Source organism: Carassius carassius, chromosome 21 (genome assembly GCF_963082965.1).
Source record: "Carassius carassius chromosome 21, fCarCar2.1, whole genome shotgun sequence".
Taxonomy (NCBI): domain Eukaryota; kingdom Metazoa; phylum Chordata; class Actinopteri; order Cypriniformes; family Cyprinidae; genus Carassius; species Carassius carassius.
The window spans coordinates 29471965-29493772 of NC_081775.1; the positions used below are offsets into that span (position 1 = coordinate 29471965).

General features: G+C 35.2%; 1 protein-coding gene across 1 annotated transcript; it reads right to left on the reverse strand.

Moving 5' to 3' along the window:
• Positions 1-484: 484 nt before the first annotated feature.
• On the reverse strand, positions 485-20868 carry LOC132098093 (alpha-1A adrenergic receptor-like). Its single transcript, XM_059504216.1, has 3 exons — positions 20458-20868; positions 10737-12524; positions 485-1722 (listed from the first exon to the last, which is right to left on the reverse strand). The coding sequence occupies exons 2-3, from the start codon at positions 11638-11640 to the stop codon at positions 1187-1189; spliced, it is 1440 nt and encodes a 479-aa protein (XP_059360199.1). The 5' UTR covers positions 11641-12524; positions 20458-20868; the 3' UTR covers positions 485-1186.
• Between the last annotated feature and the right edge of the window lie 940 nt (positions 20869-21808).

Consider the following 21808-nt stretch of genomic DNA (forward strand, 5'->3'; position numbering starts at 1 on the left):
ATGGTTTTTTTTTGTTGTTTTTTTTCATCTGAGAAAGAAACACAATAACAGAAGTGCCACTTGTTATAAGGCATTTAAGCAACATAAGTTGTTAATTTTTAGGCCATCATCACATATTCATTGTTATGGTCAAGTATCAGCACCACATGGAAATTTGTGCAGTTCCCAAAGAATACAAATTATGGGAAGGGTGATGGTTGGTCCCACGCTGAAACACATGGAAAACTCTCTCTGACATTCATGTGGAATCTTTTTTTAAACAGCAAATAAGAAGACCATGCAGGAATATCAGAAAGATACAATTACGATTGTTTCCCAGTTCAATACAGTTTCTGTGCGTCGTCACAATCAGTCTTCAGGTGAAATGGACTTCTGAATCATACTCAAACATCAACTACAGTGCAATTTCTGAGCATTAATCAAACAAGATATGAACTGGAGAACAACAGTTAAAAATATAATATTAATTTCTTTACATATTAGACATGTTAAAACTGCTATTGATTAAAAAAAAAAATGCTGGTATATTATCACAGACCCATGCAGAATGATAATGACCACCATACTTTCCAAGCAAACGTCCTGGACATCCTCCTTTTAAAGGAATAGTTCACTCAAAAATCATATTTCCGTCATTATTTGTTCACACTCATGTCATTCCAAACCTAAAAACATAAAACAACAAAAGGTCATTGCAACTGAGTTTGTTTTTCCTCCTCAAGTATAAGATGCATATTCTCCTATATCATACTTTACATTATCAGCCATAAATGCCTGGTGTATCAAAACACACAAATTCAAACCTACCTTATATATCTATATATTTGAAAAAAAAAAAAGATTTCTTTTACTCTTATTTCCTATCTCATTCTTTACAGGGTTAAAGTTAATGCCCTTCCATCTGTCGAAGCTGCAAAATCTTATTTGCATTTCAGTTCACCGACTGTCATTCCACAGGTTTGGAAAGACATGAGAGTGAGTAAATAAAGACAGAGTTGTCATGCAAAGCTGAGCCATGCTGCCTTTATTAAGCATCGACAGTGTCGCAGCAGCTTTCCATGTTCCCATCGCTGATCGTTTCAATCAAAAGCTCTCTTTTCTTCATCAGTTTGTGTTCTCCAGTCTGAGGCTCTGTCAAGTGGCATCACAGCCCGCATGAGTGGAGTGATTTCCCCAGCATGCTCATTCACACGGCGTCCCCGTCCTCACACAGCGAGAGCTGATGGATTTTGATGACGGGAAGCGAGTTGTGCGTGGGCGGCTCGGGCTGTGGAGAATCCAATCTCACGCAGCAGCATGTCCTCAGCAGGTTCTTACCACACATTCCCGCCACTTTGGCTCCCACGCTCACCCCAGCACTGACCCCGGTCGTCCCCGCTGAGGACGTCCTGGAAGGGGCCTGCCATTCCCGGCCGTCCCGGGAGGACGGGCTGCGGGACAGAACGATGGAGGAGGATGGGCTCAGGTGGGACGGGTTGTCGCGGCTCGTCAGGCCGAGGATCTGGGACTGGCCGTGCCGGGGACTGTGGCTCTGGTAGAGCGCGTGGGACGGCGTAGATCTCTTGCGGAGGCAGCGGGCGCCCAACACGCTCAGGAAGGCTTTCTTAAACTCCTGACTGGAGCAGGGGTAGATGATGGGGTTGATGCAGCTGTTGAAGTAGCCCAGCCAAAACGTGATCTTGAAGACGGTGTCCGAGGGTCTGTATGTCGGGAAGATGGAACCTAGATGTAGAAAAACACAGACAGATTATTTGAGGATTTAAAAATTCGTCAGGGGAATCAGTGTAAGGAACTTTAATAGACCAGCATCGTAACATTTTAACATATTTTTAACATATTTTTATGGATCAAACATAAAAAAAAGTAATGATTATTCAAATATTAATCATTACGGTATATATATATATAGAGAGAGAGAGAGAGAGAGAGAGATATATATAGAGAGATATATAGAGATATAGATAAATATAGATAGATATAGATATATAGATATAGTTATATATATATATATATATATATAGATATACACATATAATTGGGCACATTTAAAATATAATAATTACAGCATATTTTAAGTTAAATTGTGTGTTTTATATACACAATTTAACTTAATGTGCTCTAATCTTTTCTATATTTTTCAAATTCTATACCATATATATATATATATATATATATACTATATTTAAAAATATTTTTCACATTTTTTTAAAATTAATATTTCAATTAGTGCTGTCAAACGATTTATCAGGATTAATCACATCCAAAATAAATCTTTGTTTATATGTGTGTGTACTGTGTATAAATAATGCAAATACATACATGCATTTATTTCATAAAAATATGTTACGTTTATATATTAAATATATTTATATATGATATAATATATATGAATATAAACACATGTACAGTAAATACAGCAATAAAAATATATGTTGTATGTGTGTGTCTTTATACATAATAAATACACAGTACACACAAATATTATGTAAACAAAAACTTTGAAAAATTTGGATGCGATTTATGTTTGACAGCACTAATTTAAATTAACTTTATATTTAAATATTTATATATAAAGTGATTTAGATTAGAAAACATTTTTTAATAAAATTATTTTAAAAAAACATATAAAAAATAGAAAACTTATTTTGTTAAATTGTGAAAAAATTTATAAAAAATACAGTATAAAACAATACATAAAATGTATTTATTTTTCTATATATATTGGTTGACCACTTCACCAAGTATTTTCTACGGAGCCCCTAAAGGGACATGGTAGTGAAAAAAACTGAGGTGGGACAAAATATTTTTCATTCTTTCAAAAAACTTTTGCGTTCTCTCACAACATTTTTGCATTTTCTGGCAAAAACAATTGAGTTCAGACAATCACTTCCTGTTTACTTTACAGCTTGCAGTGTACAGCAGTGGCTCATGCAGCTCCATACATTCACAATGGAGCGGTTCATAAAGTTTTATTTTGAACTTGGACTCAAGTAGGCCTATTAAGAAATACAGTCAGTGCTTGTTTAAAGGCACGGTTTTGGGTCAATGTTTTAAAACAGTGACATTGGAGGACCAAATTTGATTATAATTTCTGTTTATACTAAAAGCATTATTAATATTAATAACCTTATTAATAATGCTACTAAAGCAGAATGAACGCAAAGTGCTAAACATTAAGCTTCTCCCCCACAGAAATGCTTAAGGTAGGCTAATGGATGAAGATGGTGATTTAAAAAGACCAGATCTGTTTAGCAAAAAATACCTGCGAGCCCAGAATACGTGCAGTTTCTCACCGTAAACAAAACATTGCTTAATGGATTGACACTTTGCTTTCCTTTCCTGTGCATAGTGTATATTTGTAGTAAAATATACAATTTGGCTTTTTATCACTGTTATATTAAGCCAAGTTAAGTGCACTTTTCTATGGAAAAGAAATGCTTATTGTGCAATTCGACTCATATTTTGGTCTCATCTGTTTGCATGTACACTGTAGCCTATTTTTAATACGTTCTATAGCATATTTGATGTTTTCATCATCTTCTTTAAGAGTTTTATGAACCACTGCAAGCTGTAATGTAACCAGGAAGTGGTTGCAAAAAAAAAAAAGTAAAAATTGTTTTTCCACCACCATGTGCCTTTATGGTCTCCGTAATTTCCTCTCATACTGGACACACACATACAATTTTTTTTTATTATAAACAATTCATTTTAAAGTTAGTGAGATCACATTTGCAACCTATTTTTCTTCTATAATCAGTTAGTAATGAAACTAAATATTAATAAATATTCATGTCAGAGTGTGAATAATGTCCACTGAAGAATCATTCACAATAAAATCAAAATGTTTCATTTTAAAACAAATAGGACCGGTATCAATATCAAATCAATAAACCGATTATAGCAAAAAATCTGTTTACATGAGATTATTGGAATATTTTATCCTGAAGTTCTGACATCAGTTGTAAAATGACATGCACGCAAAAAATAACCTCATAAAAGCAGATGAGTTTCATGCAACATGAAAAGAAAAGTTTCAGGTGTTTTTATTAAGATACATATAAAAATCAACAAGTCAAGTCCAGGCTTTTGGGATTTAAAGATTTCATTCTCTCTGTGAAACGATTGAAGACTCATCTCTGTCATGCACTGGGGATAATTAATGGGACCTGAAATTAATAGATAAGGAGCAGAAAATGAGAAAGGTTATGTCTGGAAAAGAGAAAAACGTGTGAATGCTTCTGAAAGCATTGTTCTCGCCGCTGCCTCGGTGTGACAGGACGGATAACTACGTCATGCATCACAATGCCGACCAAGTCTTTTTATAGCATCTGATCTGATCTCACGCTGGCACGCTCCTCCGTTAACCATGTTTAATTGTTTTATTCAAATTGCCATAATAAATCCGGCTCAATATGATCAGAGAAGGACCTTTCAGTGGAAGGGAATTGTTCAGTGTTATAAAGGACACAGGCACAGAAAGCCACATCGATATATTTAACAGTTCACACACCCACTGGATTTTCTTTTTACGCTGGTAGTACCATTAAAAGCATTCAAGTGTCCAGCAAAACCACCTGGCCTTGAGACGCAGCACCTGTCCTCAGAACAGAAAGCTGGGTTCGCTGCGTAACACACTTTAAGAGTGAGTCTAGAGCTAGGGGCTTTTACACTCAACGATGAACAGGCTGACAGTCTCTAAACGCCACACTTTTTTTATTTTACGTTCAAAAATGGGACCATGAGGACCATTAACATTTTTGTGCCACAAATTGTCATCATGACTGTAATACAAAACAGAAATATTTTACATGTATCTGTTCGTTTAATTTCATTCATTAATTCATTCATTTATTCATTCAAAAAAATCCCAGTTAAACACATTTTAACTATACAGTTTCTCACCATGTAAATATAATGTATATTAATCACTTTCTTCATTTTTATTTTGGTGTGAAATATAACCTAGAAATGCCTTTTGTTTTAGACAATATTTTTTATGACAATTAAACAGATTTTTACCAGAAATTGTTTTCATATTAATTAGACATAGTAATTAACTATAACACAAATAAAATTATTTAAAAATGTATTTGTCTGTCAAATTTATTTGTCATTTATTTTTAAAACAAATATAAAGAAAATATTTGTTTAAAATCTATTTCTTTTGATTTTTTAGTTAAATATATCCTGGAAACAATTTATTTTGACATTATTTAAATTACAATGATTAAACACATTTTTAGCCAAAAAATTTTCAATCAATCATGACTAATGCCAAAATAATAATAACAATAATTACATTTAATTTTTAGTACTGATCTGAATGTAAAATTTATTAATTTACATATTTGTTTGTATCAATTTCTTTAGTTGCATCCTTGGAAATGCTTTATTTTGACATTATTTTCATGACAATTAAACACCAGCTTTAAAAATAATAATAATAATGGTCCTAAATAAAGTTTATATTAATAGAAAATCACAATATTCTGGAATGATTTCTAATCTGGACATCTTCTTGACTAGTCTTCATTCATCCAGCTTCTGATGTTAATGTTCTAATGTATAAAGAGAGAGAACAATATAAAATGGAAACATTAAATGACTCATGTTCCACTGTATCTCGAGTGATGTGTGCAGAAATATAAATAGCGGATCCAATGCAATAATGCATTAAATTGAAAGAAGTCAAAATGAGAAAACAAAAGCAATTTCATCCAAGCCTATAATGATAATGACTGTGCATATGTATAACAGTGTCTTTGACTACCGGATCTTCTCTTAGTCATCATGAATGAGGGCCGCTGAGCATATCTGATGTCGTCATAAATTACTGCTAACACACAAAGACCTCTGACACAGTCCTATGTTAAGCGTAGTACAAAAAGTGACCAGGATGTTCTCAGGAAACTGATGTCAGCCCCAAAGGACCACCATATACATTTGGAACCACAAAAGAAGGACCTAATATTCAGATTATTCAGTGGCTTTCAACTGTGTTTTCAATGGCCAATTTTTAAACTATTACCTCCAATCCTAAATATGTGATTTCATATTAATAGCTATTATTACTCACTGTTTTTATAATTATTATTAGATCGCTTTAAACTATGATTATCACTCCTGTAAGTCTAGAAAAGGCTTATTAAAGTTCACTAAAACTAAAACCATAAAAAAGCTATTTTTGTTTCTTGAAATCAAATAAATGCTAAATAAAAGTAAATATAAAAGCATCTGAGTTTATGATCTTACACCCTCAAGTATGCTAAATGTGAAATATATAGTAAAAAAAGATCTTTAAAAATGTAATTTTCTATCATGTTATCATATACTAACATCTTGTTAGTATTTTGATAAAAATTTTATTTTCATTATAATTTTTAACGTTTTAGTCATTTTGACGAGTGTTTTTGTCATTTTTATTCGCTTTTGTTTTTACGTCTGTACATTTAAGTTTAAGTTTGTTTATTTAAATTATTTACTTTATTTTAGTACTTAGACTTTGCAAAAATGTGACATTTTTTTTATATTTTGAGTTAATGTTAATTTTATTAAAACTCAGGAAATTAGTTAATAAGCATAAAATAAAGTTGAAAATAAAATAAGCAATTTGATCAAATAAAAAAGGGCCAATATTCCTATAACGCGTACTTAAAAATAATTGTGGTATTTTAAAACTGCACAACTTTGGTATTACTGAAGTTAAATCCATCAAATAATGTGACTTACTTTAGCAGCCTGTTCATTTTATCAGTGTAAGTCAAAGTTAAATGTTTGAGAAGCTCTCTAAAACTAAAATCATTTGTCTGAGCTTTTCTTAATGCCAAGCCTGCTGGTCTTTAATATTAGCTCTAATGTAATATTAACCACAGAAGATACTGATGCCCATTGTTTATTAAAGCCTTATGGATCCCTACTGCATTTTACTCTATTTACTCATCCAGTCTGCAAACGCTTCCAGAAATACAGAATGACTGAGCTCGTTTTCAATTTCATTTCTTTCAGCCTGAGCTGTTTGGTACCTCCTGCCTCATTTCCCATGGTTCCTTGTCTGAGTAAATGATCAGAGAAAAGAGAGAGTTTATGCCACGTGAGAATTTCAGACATGAATTCAATGCTAAAAGGGCTCGTGTATACGTTCAAGTATGACTGTGTTCATCTTCAAATACATGCAATTCATGCCTGCTTGACGCAGGTTTGCCTGGAAACTTATGACACACAAAGCTCACATCTCATGAAATATAAGAGAATCGGATTCAGGTGACAAAAAAAATGTCCTAAACAGCTACTGGCCCACCAAACAAACACATTGAGACATAAACTTCACTAATTCATAGTAAGAACAATTTCTGCCAGACTACCATAGCAGCAGTTAATGTAAAAAATAAAATGTATATTTAGTCATTTAGCAGGCGCTTTTATCAGAAGTGACTTACAATTGAGGACAATAGAAGCAATCAAAACCAACAAAAGAGCAATAGGCATAATATGCATGTGCTATGCTTTCTTTGTAATTCATTGTAGAACTTATTGATTTTTTTTCAGGGCTTCAGAATATTTATTTATTTATTTAAATGTATTGACATTGTAAAAACTGATGTTACTATTTAACAAGAAATTTGACAAGAAAATACTATTTCTACTACAAAATGTCATGTTTAATTCCTTGCCATTTCTTTGTAATTTATTGTAAAAGTTTGACATTTCTGTGTGAAAATAGTTTCTACATCTATTTTTTATTTATTTATTTATTTATTTACTTAAATTAAACTGAAGTTTTTACACTGTTAAACATTTTTTTAAGACAGTGTACTAGAAAACACTAATTTTATTTTAAAATGTCATGTTTAATTCTACGTGTTCCTTGCGATTTCTTTTCATTTATTGGAAAACTAGCATTTTCTGTAAATAGTTTCAACACCAAATTTGTTTCAGTGATGCATAAAAAAATACACTATTTTGTCACAATCATTTAAAATTAAACCTAATTTAATTCATTTAAATAATGCTTTAAATGCTATAAGTGAATTTAGGCATCTTAACATAATGTTGTGAAGTATACAAAAATAGTACTTATTTTGATTTGTTTTAATTTAAATTGATTTTATTTTGATAAAGATTGCATTTAAATCTTTTCAAAACTCATTATTAAACTACTGTTTTAAAAGATTACGATTAAAAAGATTACAAAATAGAGGAAGCGATAAAAATATAGAGAAATAATAATAATAAATGAATCATTTACAATTATTTTTAAATAATTAAACAATATGGCGCATATGTATTGTGAAGAACATAATAAAAGATTATTCGTTCCCCTCGATATTATAACACACAGCATTTTTATGACATAAAAATCCATACAGTCATCCAGCTCCAGTCATCCATATAGTGATGATAATAGCATTACTTTTCTGGGAAAACTATTAACTTGTTGCTTTTAATTATCAGAAAACTAAATGGAGACTTCATAATGAGCGAAAGGGTCTCTCAGCTTTACAGCGAGATGTCATACATGCAAAAATAGATTTGCATCGACCGGCGTAACATTAAACGAACAACTTTCCTATTGAAAGCAGTGTTTTAGATTTCACTGTGTGCTGTGTCTCAAACTGAGTCATACTGATAAGGTCACTGAATCCCCTGAGCTTTATTAAACACTCTATTATATGCAATTTAATGCCAGTTAATTAGCAAGCGATTCAATATCGTGCAAATCGTGAGTCATTTTCATGTCATTTTGAGTAAACAGGCTCCCCAGGTTTACCGCAGATTCATAAGACTGTGCTATTTGTTTGCACTGGGTTTCCAAAAATACAGTTTACTGGATTCTTTCTCTTTTTGAAACCGAATAGACTCTATTATGTGGTTTAACTCTGACTGACCTTGAACCGAAAGGTCTCCTTAGAGCCCTACTGCAGGGGTGGGAAATATAATAACAGCTAAATTCATATCTGGGGAACCCGAGAAGCTCTGCTGTGCATTAAGGGAATTACAGATTGTTCTGACTCTCTGTGAAATTCATTTCTGAAGCCAAACATATTGCGTAAACACCCGTGACCCTGTTTTCTGAGAGAACACTCTAAACGAAGGATTAAACAAACATCCTTTAAACCATTGGCACAACAAACACTTCTGCTGCACTACAAGATTTGCCTAACCACAAGAGAGTTGATTCTTTCGACCTGTTTACATGCTAAACTCACTAAAACACTAACAGCCGAGGCCTGCGTGGACTCAAATATTTGACCAATCTTCTCGATTCTCCACATGGTAGCTTTTTACCCACTTGAGGTTATTATTTTCCCATCTACTATCATTTGGAAAAATGTGCATGTCTGTTAACCTATTTCTGTCAGACCAGATATTTCATACAATGCAAAGAGCATCTCATCTCAAAGTCAACTAGAACTCTTTAAATGATTTTCAGTCTTCTAATCATTTAAACCAGATTGACCACTGACACTGTCCTTTTTGAGGTAAGCAGGTTCACTTGGTGGAAATGTATTACTCCGTACAATTCCTATTGATCTGAATGGGGAAAGGTCGACATCTCCTTAACTTTGCCAAGTTTACACTTGCAAAATCATGAAAACAGTCAGATATGGCATCATTTTTGTTTTGTAGCTTGCAGTAAATCACACTAAATCACTTTTTTTCCTGTCAATCCAAGATAATTCAAACACGTTATAGAAAGAAAAAAAACAATCAATGCTTTTGACAAACAGGTGAATGGCTCATCTAGGGGTCATAAGTGTCTATTAAATAATATGTCAAATGTTTTTACTCTTCATCGTTATACACCAAATATCTAAACAAAAATAATTTAGAAACACACATTAAAATATTTAAATATCTTAAAAAATAAATAATTAAGCTTTTTCCATTGGTGTTACCAATGTTAAAAACATGTTTAAATGGGTCACATGACTTTGCTAAAGAGTACATTATTTTATGCATTTGGTGTAATGCTATGTGTTTACATGGTTTAAGGTTAAAAAATACATTATTTTCCACACTCTGTACATTATTGTTGCTCCTCTCTGCCCCACCTTTCTGAAACACTTTTCTTACAAAGCTCATCGTTCTGAAAAGTGAGGTGTGCTCTGATTGGCCAGCTAACCAGTGCGCTGTGATTGGTCGAATACCTCAAGCGTGTGACCATATTTGGAATATCAGCTTCCATGGCGGCGGCAACAATACTACAATGAGAATAAAAGTTATGCATTCTTTCGGTGTTAGGCGGTGTTATGCAAAGCTTCCAACACAGTGACATAGACATGTTGGGGGGTATTTAAATGTGGCATTTTATGAAGGCGTGCATGAGTCTTAACTTTTAGAAAGAATATCTCTTTGGGTTTCAAACTTCAATCTTTGTGACTTTATGGATCTTATACTGTATATGCACAAAACATTTGTAACACTCCAAAGACAAAGGAAATGTGTTTATTTATTTAAATATGTCTTTGGTGTGACACTGAATTTTCATGACAAAAAAAAGATAAGAATAAAAGTCTTTCTCAAACAAATAAATCTGAGAAAGAACCAAAACTGAAAGGTGCAACTCTTTTCTTACAGCCACCAGTTTTCTCTTAATATATTTTTTCTACTTGTGTGCCTGTTGTGTCAAATATATTACTAATGCATTTTTTGGCGTAGATTTGGCAGACAAAGGTATCTTCAATTTCACAATCTGGTATTTGCTTATAATCAAATGTAAAAAGTGAGTCACTTGCCGATCGGAAGAACCAGGAAAAACGGAAGCCAACAAAGGACGAAGCATCCAACCACAATGCCCAGGGTCTTAGCGGCCTTCTTCTCTCGGGAGAACTTGAGCAGACGCAACGCGAAGTGTGTCCGGTTGCGCAAGGCCTCATCTTCGGACACCGTCGTGTTCCCACGGTGTATCCGCAAAGTTACAGCCTCGGTGGTATGATCTGACTTTTCAGTTATCTGTCCGCTAATCAGACCTCGGGTCTCCCTCCTTGCAACCACGTACACGCGGCAATACATTGACAGAATCACCACTAGAGGGAGATAGAAGGACCCTAACGCAGAGAAAATGGCATAGCCGGGTTCTTCGGTTATCTTGCATATGGACTCGTCCTCCGGTGCCGGTTCCTTCCATCCAAAAAGAGGTCCAATTGAGATGGTAATGGACAGAGCCCACAAAACAACGAGTGCAAGCAATGCCCGTCGTTCCGTTACGATGGACGGATATTGCAGAGGATAACTAACGCCGATATATCGGTCCACTGAAATCACACATAAGCTCATGATTGACGCAGTACAGCACAAGACGTCCATTGCCGCCCAAACGTCACAAAACGGGCGTCCGAAAATCCAACGACCCAACATTTCAAAGACTGTAGAAAATGGAAGAACCGTAGAACTCAGCAAAAGGTCCGCAACCGCCAAGTTCACAATAAAGTAATGGGTAACTGTGCGTAGATTACGATGGCAAGCCACCGAGAGGATGACCAGGATGTTGCCCAGAACGCCAAAAATGATGAAGATCGCCAACACCATTCCCAGAACAACAGCCTTCATGACATTCAGCTCCGGGATGAGAACCTGGCTGCAGTTGGTACAGTTTCCGAGGAACGACTCCGGGGTCATGTTGACTTTGAGGGGAATCATCTGTTAAAGATGTCCAGGCATTTAATAAAGGTATGATAATGGGGAGTCAGTTCGATTTGCACCTTAATATTGGACTCTCTCCAAGAAAACAATGAAAACGGCACTACTGCATTGGCAGTGGTACAAGAACATTGGGGAATTTCCAGCATTGCTGGAAGGAACGTGAGGGAACGTGATGAAATTTAACCTGTTGTGTCTCACTTCTCCTAGATGAGCTTTTAGTGATGTATGTTTTTGGAAAATAGCTGTGGGTGAAGGAATAAACAAGAGGAACTAAACATATTATGCTGCGGAGAATGTCAGATTATTTTGTCATAAAGTCATAAATTCAAGAGTTGTTTTGACATGTTCATAACCATGTGCAGCTGCAACATCATACAGAACAATGAGAATGACACAAAGGCCTTGTTGCAATCTGTGTGATCTATTAAGGTACTAAAGAGGTTTCCAGGTATTAGGTTTGATGCATGCGCAATCTGTCTTAGATATGCGTCAATGCATTGACATGCGAAGGTGTCAAAGTGTTCTCCATCTCTCTTTTCACATTTATAAAGCACTGTTAATGTGTTCATACACTTTTTAAAACAAGAGCTTCCCGTCTTTTTTGTGTGCATCTGCAGTGGTTGTAAACAGTCCACATGGTGCTGACGGTCACTCCAGAATCGGATTCGCATTGAAAGTCTGCATGGCGTTGGCTGATGTCACTGAGGTTGTAAAGCGGATAACAAGGACAAAGCTAAAAGAACTTTGGCATATGCTGAGGAGATATTTTTGGCTGAAGAGCAGTTCTCAGTGCGTCACAAAATTTTTAGGCAAACGGCTTCAATCAGGAGAGATCTGGTCGTAAAGCAGCCATACTGGTTTGGTTTGAAGACTGATGAACCCTGAAAACAGAAAGAGAAAATGAAGCTTTATCAGTGAAGTGGATTTATTTATCAGACAGGCAACTTTTAAACCAACGCTCATGCATTATAATGAAGTGTGCAATCGTTTGGCATAAAATTATGAGCCAGTTCCAGTGGATAATGATATATAGATTCATTAATTCAATATTTCTCTCCATGAGGGATCCTCAACAAAACAAATGCTTTTATTTATATATATTTCTCCCGAAGTGATTCATTCGACATGTCAAACATTAAAAAAAATGGGACAACAAAAATGAAAAGTTGCTGTCTAATGCACACAACTAAAATGTTCACATTTTTCCAATAAATAGATATTAAAATTCTACATTCCAAGACAAATTATATTGAAAAAGTTGTCAAAATTATAAAGGTTAATTATTGATTGTTTAGCCATACTCTAACATGCACAACTTTATTAAAGCTGCAAAGACAGCTTGTTCAGAGGTAGTTTTCACATAGTCTTAAAGGTACAGTAACCTAAATCTGGGAGAGACTGGAAAATGGTCATGAAAATTCACATATTAAAGACACGTATTTTTGTAGGCCAACCCAGTTTGTTCCCTCAAAAAAAAGGGTAAAAAAAAAGGTTACAAAAATTCAAATTGTTTTAATTAAAGCAGAATATCAATTATGCGACAAGTTTATGATTTTTACACATTTTGGTTATCAAGATGATCTTCACTTTTTGAGACTAATGAGCAAACTATGAATGGGGTATTACTGATGTATTTTGTTTTGTAGAAACTTTGAAAGTATCTGAGCTTGTGTTCACCACAAATCTTACTTCGGGCATTTAATAAAAAAACACGCTGACTTCATTGAAAGCCAAACATTAACAGCACCTCGAGAACTTGATAGATGACGTGCCATATCACAGATTATTCTGAAAATGTGACAAACTGATGCATAAATAGAAAATAAAATGATTGCACATACATTTGTGCACATTATTTATTTTCATTTGCTGGTTTAAAAAAAGCAGAGAGAGTAAAAAGAGAGTAAAACAACCCAAAATAGTCTATAGCAGTTATTTGAAATACCCTAGTTACCAGACAGAAGCACCTTAGCAACTGCAAAGCAGCATCCAGCATAGTTACGCTCTGTCAAGCACTCTTATTTTCTTCAGAACATGTAAAACCCGAGTTCCAGATTGTTTCTGAGCGAAGGAAACCACAGATGCAGAAAACAACCTTTCACAGGGGTTTTAACGAGATTGTGTCCTGTGAGACTCTGGTCGGTTCTGAATGAAGCCAAACAGCAAGATTTCTTTTTTTTGGTAACTCACAGTCATGAAAAATGCACCCAATGGGCAAAAACACAAGGCTTCCTCCAAAAAAAAAGAAATCTGAGAATGTTTTACATTTTTGGCATTTTCATGCTCTCTAATTTCCACTTTAATCAAGCCAATCCTTGCTGCTTGCCATAAGACACAGAAAAAAGCTTAGTAAGTTAAGAAATCATATTTAATAACATTCAAATATTGCATGATTTAAGGCAAATCCCTCAGGTGCACAACAAAATCCCCCTTTTTTCTGTGCCTACTGACAGTGATGTATTGGTTTGTTTCTTTTGTGAGATTTCTGGCTTCCTGACCTTTAGAAATTAAAATCTTCTGTTCTGTTCAGTCATTTTTCTACCTTAACCAATGTTCTGCCAAAAGACATGAGCAGAATCAGACGGACAGGATAATTAATCTTTTTTGCCGTCTGTTGCTTCTCTGTTTATAATGATGTCAGAATAAATTCAACTGTGCTAGGCTGTGACAGTGAGTCTGCCCACATACAGGAAACCACTTGATCATAAACCATACACATGATTCATTTTCACCTGAAAAAAAAACGATGATTTTTTTTTTCATTACTCTATTATTTTTCTAGATTGACACTAATTATTTCTAATGAGATCGCCTACAATCCGTTTGTGACTCTATCAATTAACATTGAGATGAGAAATGCATGCAAGCTTAACACTCCTACTCAGACGCTCTCACGTTTCTGACATTAGTAGAAATATTGATCTGATTTCCGGCTTAATGAGGCACAGAGGTGACTCTTGCTGCTGGCTGGACACTACGGAGGTGTTAGGAAACAAAATTACTCCTGCTTCACTCAACCAGCAACTGTGCTTTAGAAAACACAAGCTTTTAGCCTGGTGCTGACACACACTCTCAAAAATAAATGTTCCCAACCATTTAGAATAACCATTTTGGGTTTCTTAAAGAATCTTTTAGTGACTAGTTCTAAAATGAACCTTTTTTTTATCTGAAAAACCTTTTGTGCAATGCAATGTTCTTCATTAATACCAAAAACTGTTATTTTTGTATTAAGAAAGATGCATGTGCACATGGGGTCAGGGTTTGGCTTGTGCAACACAAAGTATTTATATTCTAGCAATTATCAAACTATTGCACTTCAAAACAAACCTTTTAAACATTCTCTTTCTTGTTTAAAACATGATTAGCAATTTTACATTTATTACCCACAACAAAGGCAATGTTTGGGGAACTAGTTTATTCCCTTGAATTTATCAATTAAAAAATAACCAGCATTAAAGTCAACAAAAAAACTGCATTTACATTTACATTTACTCAAGTGTTTGGAAAGTTTGGGGTCAGTGCTAGCTTTTTTTATGCATTTTTTAAATCAATCAATACTTGTATTTAGTAAGGATGCAATACCTTGATCAAAAGAGACAATTAATAATGTTAGAAGAGATTCATGTTTTAAATAAATGCTGTTCTTTTAAACCTTATATTCATCAGAGAATTCTGAGAAAAAAGTATCGCCATTTCCACAAAAAAATATGAAGCAGCTCAACTGTTTTTAACACTGATAATAATCAGAAATGTTCCTTGGCCAGCAAATCAGCATATAAGAACGATTTCTAAAGATCATGTGACACTGAAGATTGGAGTAATGATGCTGAAAATACAGTTTTGATCACAGAAATATGTTACATTTTACAATATACTCAAAAAGAAAACAGTTGTTTGAAACTGTTATAATATTTCACAATATTCTTCATCAAATAAATGCAGGCTTGGTGAACATCAGATACTTTTGAATGGTAGTGTATAAAATGTATTGGATCTTATCAGTGAAGAGAGCAATATTAGAAATTCATGGTTAATATTACTTCTGGTCTATTTGTCATGCTGCACATTTTGGCACATCTATATATTCAGAAAGTCATATGCTATGCATTAAGATCTGGATTTCACTTGTCTGTGGATGTTATTCTCAAAAATGGATGATTAATATTATTTTCCCAACACACCTGGAGAAACTAAAGTCTTATGACAGTCAGAGAAAGTTATTGCTTTTTGATGAAAGACTATATATATATATATAGATATATATATAGATATATATAAACAAACATGCACTGATGAACCATGCATAATATGGCCAAGGATGTTAAATGTTGGTCAATTTTGATTTCACATTCCCTTACAACTAGTTTTTTTTTATCACAAATCCCCTGTCGCATTATCTCCCTTCTGATGTTTTGTGAGCGTCATCATTCATTTCCTTCGGTCTCCTGTCTGAACGCAACTGCTATTGTATTTCTACACACAGGCCAAAGAAACTGAATCCTGTCCAAGGTTTGCGAGGCTCAGCATGATAATACTAGTGCTAGGACGGAGACAGACAGTTCAGTGTGCATTCAGCGCTCTCTCTTTCTCTGCTCTCCCCATCCTGACATCAACCAGCGTCTGACCTTTGGGCCTCACCGGCGCATCGAGCGGAACTCCATGCTGATACGCCAGCTGTTCAGAGCCTCAGCTGGCTCGCTTTGAGCTGCTATGATGCATTGCACACCAGCCCTCCTGTCTGCGCTACACCGTCTGCCCACTGTTGATGACAGTAAGATCAACAGTAAGAGTTGCTGCTCTCTCCTGAGCTGCTATCAACGCTCATCATCTTCAGTTTAGTTGAGTTATAAACATCATAGAATTAGTTCACCCAAAAATATAACTGTTTTTTTTTTTTATCTCACCCTCAGGCGTTTCAAGATGTAGATGAGTTTGTTTCTTCATCAGATTTGGAGAAATGTAGAATTCCGTCACTTGCTCACCAATGGATGCTCTGCAGTGAATGGGTGCCGTCAGAATGAGCGTCCAAACAGCTGATAAAAACATCAAAAGTAATACACATCACTCCAGTCCATCACTTAACGTCTGGTGAAGTGAAAATATGTGTGTCTGTAATAATCAAAGCCATGTTTTTAACGTCAATCCGCTGCTTCTGGCTAAAATATAGATCCAAAATCCATAATATTGTGTTTTCCCCATTGAAAAATGTAATCCTGTCTGAATCAGGAGAGAAATCTACACAGATCAAACAAGTGAAGAGAATCCAAAACAGCTCTAAAGAAATATGTAGGTGGGTTTTGATGTGACAAACAACAGGAGATGGACTTTTTTTTTTACTAGAGGAAACGTTATTATGGATTATGGATTTTTGCCAAAAGCTATAGTTTAAAATTAAAACACCCTAATGACGTATTTGTTTCTTACAAACATGCAGTGTTTTGTTTCACAAGATGTTAGCTGCTTGACTGGAGTGGTGTGGATTACTTGTGGATTATTGCAATGTTTTTATCAGCTGTTTTGACTCTCATTCTGACGGCACCCATTCACTGCAGAGGATCCATTGCTGAAGCATGATCCAATGCTACATTTCTCCAAATCTGTTCTGATGAAGAAACAAACACATATACATCTCAGATGACATGAGGGTGAGTGTAAAATTTCAGGAAATTTTTATTTTGGTGTGAACTATTCCTTTAAGGAGCGGTGCTCAATCAGATTGACAACACTCGCCCGTGGTGAGGGACACAACTGAAGCATTTGTTGTTTTAGTCCTTGCGCACACAGTAAATTAAACTGACAGCCAGATGATTTTCACTAACATCATTAAGAGACCTTGAGCTTTGCCAGACTGGCACCCGTATGGTCGTGCACATGAAACGATTCACCAAAACAGCTCATCAACTCAGCGAACAGAAGCAAGCAGTCTTGTGAGAGATATATCTTCTACTTAATATTAGATATTTATATTTAATCATGGGAGAAAGAGCTTTTTCATTCAAAGTCCCCAACTTATGGAATGCACTTCCTTTTAACATCAGAAATGCACCAATCCTGGATCACTTTATAAAGCTGATTATGACGCATTTATTTAAGGTTGTTTTAAATGTATTTTTTTGTTTCTGTTTTACTGTAGCGCTTTGGGTTATAAAAAAATGCATTACAAATAAAATACTGTATTATTATTAATCATAGGCCTATATAATACTCTCATAGCAAAAGTGCACACAAAAACTCTGTAATTTACTACTATATTATCATTTAAAATTATACTGTAAAAAGTGGTAACCTGCAACTATTTTTACCAGCTTCAGTCCATAATTGTTTGGTATAAATTGATGAATTTAATTTTGATTCATTGATGCTAAATCATTTTTAATTTTATTTTTTTTTAAAACAACAAGTGTATGAATATTTTTTCTACAAAACATTTTTATTAATTTTTGAAATATTTTATGTATCATTGTATCATTCTTATTTTGTTTTATTTAAATGTTTGTATTTTATTTTGAAAGTTTTAGCAGTTTATGGAACCATGTAGTACGTAGTATTACAAGTAAATATTTCAGTCTTTCTACTTCGAAATATAATGTTTAATACATTGTATTATTTGTGAAACTTACTAACAATGTGTGACGGATGTTTCAAAGTAAATCTTACACCAGTTTTTTCAAGGTGCATCAAATATCACATTGCAAACCTCAAACCTCATTGGTTCTTGTTCAGACACAAGACAAAAAGATATTTTAGGCTATTCCTCACACAAAGCAGTCATATGACTTATTAAAAAGATATGAATTATAGCAGAGTTCTTTTGCTATCGTTTGGTTACTTTTATTATAATTTTTAAAGGAATTTTTTGAGGATTAGTCAGTATTTCTTTTAGACTGATCAATTCCTTAAGGACTTCAGAGGAGTCTCTATTATTCATTTAGAGATTGTGGAGAAATCGGGGCGGCCTGCGGGCGGTCCGACAGTCTCGCTCATCACAGAAACAGTTGATCCGCTGGGTTTCAGCTCGGTGGTCTCTCCACAACCTGTAGGCCACACTCTCTCTGACTGAGATTAAATCACAATTATTGGTCTTCTTTGCCTAGTACTTATCACAGCCCTGCAGGGCCACACAATAACCGGAGCCACAGCGTTCTCCCTGTAATCGCCAGAGCCTCTGCTGAAATTAATGGATACGGTTGCATGCTTTTACATAAAGAGAGGTAAATATTTAGGCTTCACCGCTGAAAGGTAATTCAGGTTGAAGCTTCCTAATGTACAGGCTTCACAAAGACAGAAATGAGTTCCGTCACTGACTGCTCGTTGTGACTCAGTGTTTATGTAGCATCAAAGCGTGAGACCTCTGCAGAGGGTGAAGGGGCACGCAGACAGTGCTCTGTCTCCCCTGACTGAAAGCTCAGGTCCACAGCTCTTCAGGAGAAACAGATGAGACATGCTGAGAGACTCATATATTATATCCTCTCTGTCATGAGCGAAAGAAAGTGGAGTAATGGAATTTGAATGTGGTCGTAGTCTATGGAAATTTGGCTACTATATCTGAAATCATTAAAAAATGTGCATGTAAGAAATTTAATTACAACATATAAGTTATAGAATTATCGATAGATAGATGGATGGATGGATGGATGGATGGATGGATGGATGGATGGATGGATGGATGGATGGATGGATAGATAGATAGATAGATAGATAGATAGATAGATAGATAGATAGATAGATAGATAGATAGATAGATAGATAGATAGATAGATAGATAGATAGATAGATGGGTGGGTGGGTGGGTGGGTGGGTGGATGGATGGATGGATGGATGGATGGATGGATAGATAGATAGATAGATAGATAGATAGATAGATAGATAGATAGATAGATAGATAGATAGATAGATAGAAAGAAAGAATATGGGCAGTTTATATAAAATATTACACAATATTTTTTTTAAGTTCAGTTATTTCATGCGTCTTAATGTCAAATATATATATATACACGTGTGTGTGTGTGTGTGTGTGTGTGTGTGTGTGTGTGCGTGCGCGTGTGCGTGTGTGTGTGTTTATAGATAAACAGCAATATGCAGCACCTTAAATATTCATGTGAATCTTAATCTAAAATCTTCATTCTGCTACAAAAAAAACATTATATACTATAGTAAAACAAGATTTGCTATACTAAAATATGACACTTTAATGTAATGTAAAAATGTAATTATAATTTGCCTAACCATTTCCCCATTATTCTGAACAGCTTACTATCATAAATGAAAAGTCACAGCATTATTCTTATGCATATAAGTATGTCATATATTATATTACATATATATTATATCTTATTATATGAGTATGTGTGTCCTCCTTTTCAAAATATGCACACCACCATAGTTCCAATTTTCTGATTCAACAGTTTGTTTTTGAGCAGAGGCAATCGAAAGAAAAAAATCACCATTATAATCAAACTATTTTTGCTCCAGTCAATACAAGACGACAAGGGTAACCTTTTCATGTTGCCCATCATGCATAAATCATTGTGACAACTGGGAGAGGATGCAGAAATCTCTGGAACACACAACTGATCTATGCATTACATCAGTATGCACCAACACAACCACTAAACACACGAACACATTTTAAAGACCGTGGACTGAACGCAGCAGCACGTATGTGAAGTTATCAGAAGCGACCTGTAGACTCCAGCGCGCATCACACGAAGTTTGCAAACGGAAAAAAATAGGCTATTTCTAATGTAGCATATTATGCATAATGATTGCATGCTCAACGTAGTCTAGCAGTTGTGCGACTGACTGCACACTCACCTCAGCAGCGTGTCAGTGAACGCGAGAACGCGATCCGGGGGAGTTTGGGTAGATGGACGCGCAGCGCGTCTCCGGTTCATCGCTTCAGTTTCTCCTGTCATCGCTGTGGAAGCGACAGAACTCAAGTTCAGCGAGTCAAATGCAGTTCTGTGTTTCCACACGCACTTTTGAGCGGAAGGGTCCTCGGGAAATCAGTATTTCTCAGAGGAGGTGACAGTGAGTGAGTCATGGCGCCCCGCGCTGCGCCGCCTTATTTACGCACTAACTTTGGTGCCGCTGCGCTCTGGGCTCACAGATGTGGACGTGGCCATTGGCCAGCGATGGTACATCACCTCAAAGAAGAGTGAATCAGCTGCTGACGCGTTTTCTGGTTAAAATAGCCTCTAACGTCTGGTGAAAATAGACATGAGATGGGTGGTTACCCAAACTCCGCGATGTGAACTGAACTGTGATCCTAAACGAGAAACTTGCTAATGCTCGAGTCATATTTAACCCCAAAATCAAAAATAAATTATATTTCATTACAGTTAATGAAGATTTGGAAATGTGCTTAGTTCACACAAAAATGAAAACATAATCATCCTCAGAACATGCGAGATGTAGATGAGTTTGTTTCTTTATCAGAACAGATTTAAAGAAATTAACATTGCATCACTTGCTCATCAATGGATCCTCTGCAGTGAATGGGTGCCGTCAGAATGAGTGTCCAAACAGCTGATAAAAACATCACAATTATCCACATTTTGGACTGTTTTGGTTTGTAAATGGTGCTTGATCTGTGCATAATTATTTCTCTCCGGATTCTGACCAGACGACATTTTCATTGGAGAAAGCAATATTATGGATTAAGGATTTTCATTCTGGGGTGAACTATTTCTTTAAATGGTCATTAAAATAGACTTTTCTCTGCGCAGAATAGAGTGAATTATAACCCAGACACATTTTGTAAGATTGACCCATATGCTCAAGCAAAAATGAAAACGCTTCATTTATTCACCACTGTGTCATTCCAAACCGAATCACTTTGTTTCTTCTGGGAGCATAAAAGGACACATTTTGTAGACTGCCCTGCTCCTGTCCATAAAACAAATGCTGAGTCATGCTGCCAAACTCACAAAATGCCAAACAAATTTCAAAACTGGTCCATGACTGAAAAATGGATTTCCCTTTCCAGTAACTCAAACTCAAATCTGATTGGCACCTGTTCAAAACATTCAAATGGGTTGGACATCATGATGATCATTTGAGACATTTTTGACATCGTGTACATCAGCATATATATATATATATACAGTATGAGAATGTGAGGTGAAAACATACCTACATGGCTGTTATTACACCATAACATCAG

Excerpts from the sequence above, each read along its gene's own strand:
- LOC132098093 (XM_059504216.1), bottom strand. The coding sequence starts at position 11,640 with ATGATTCCCCTCAAAGTCAACATGACCCCGGAGTCGTTCCTCGGAAAC. Across the intron at positions 1,723-10,736 it reads TTTCCTGGTTCTTCCGATCG|GTTCCATCTTCCCGACATAC; the intron begins GCAAGTGACTCA and ends TTCTACATCTAG.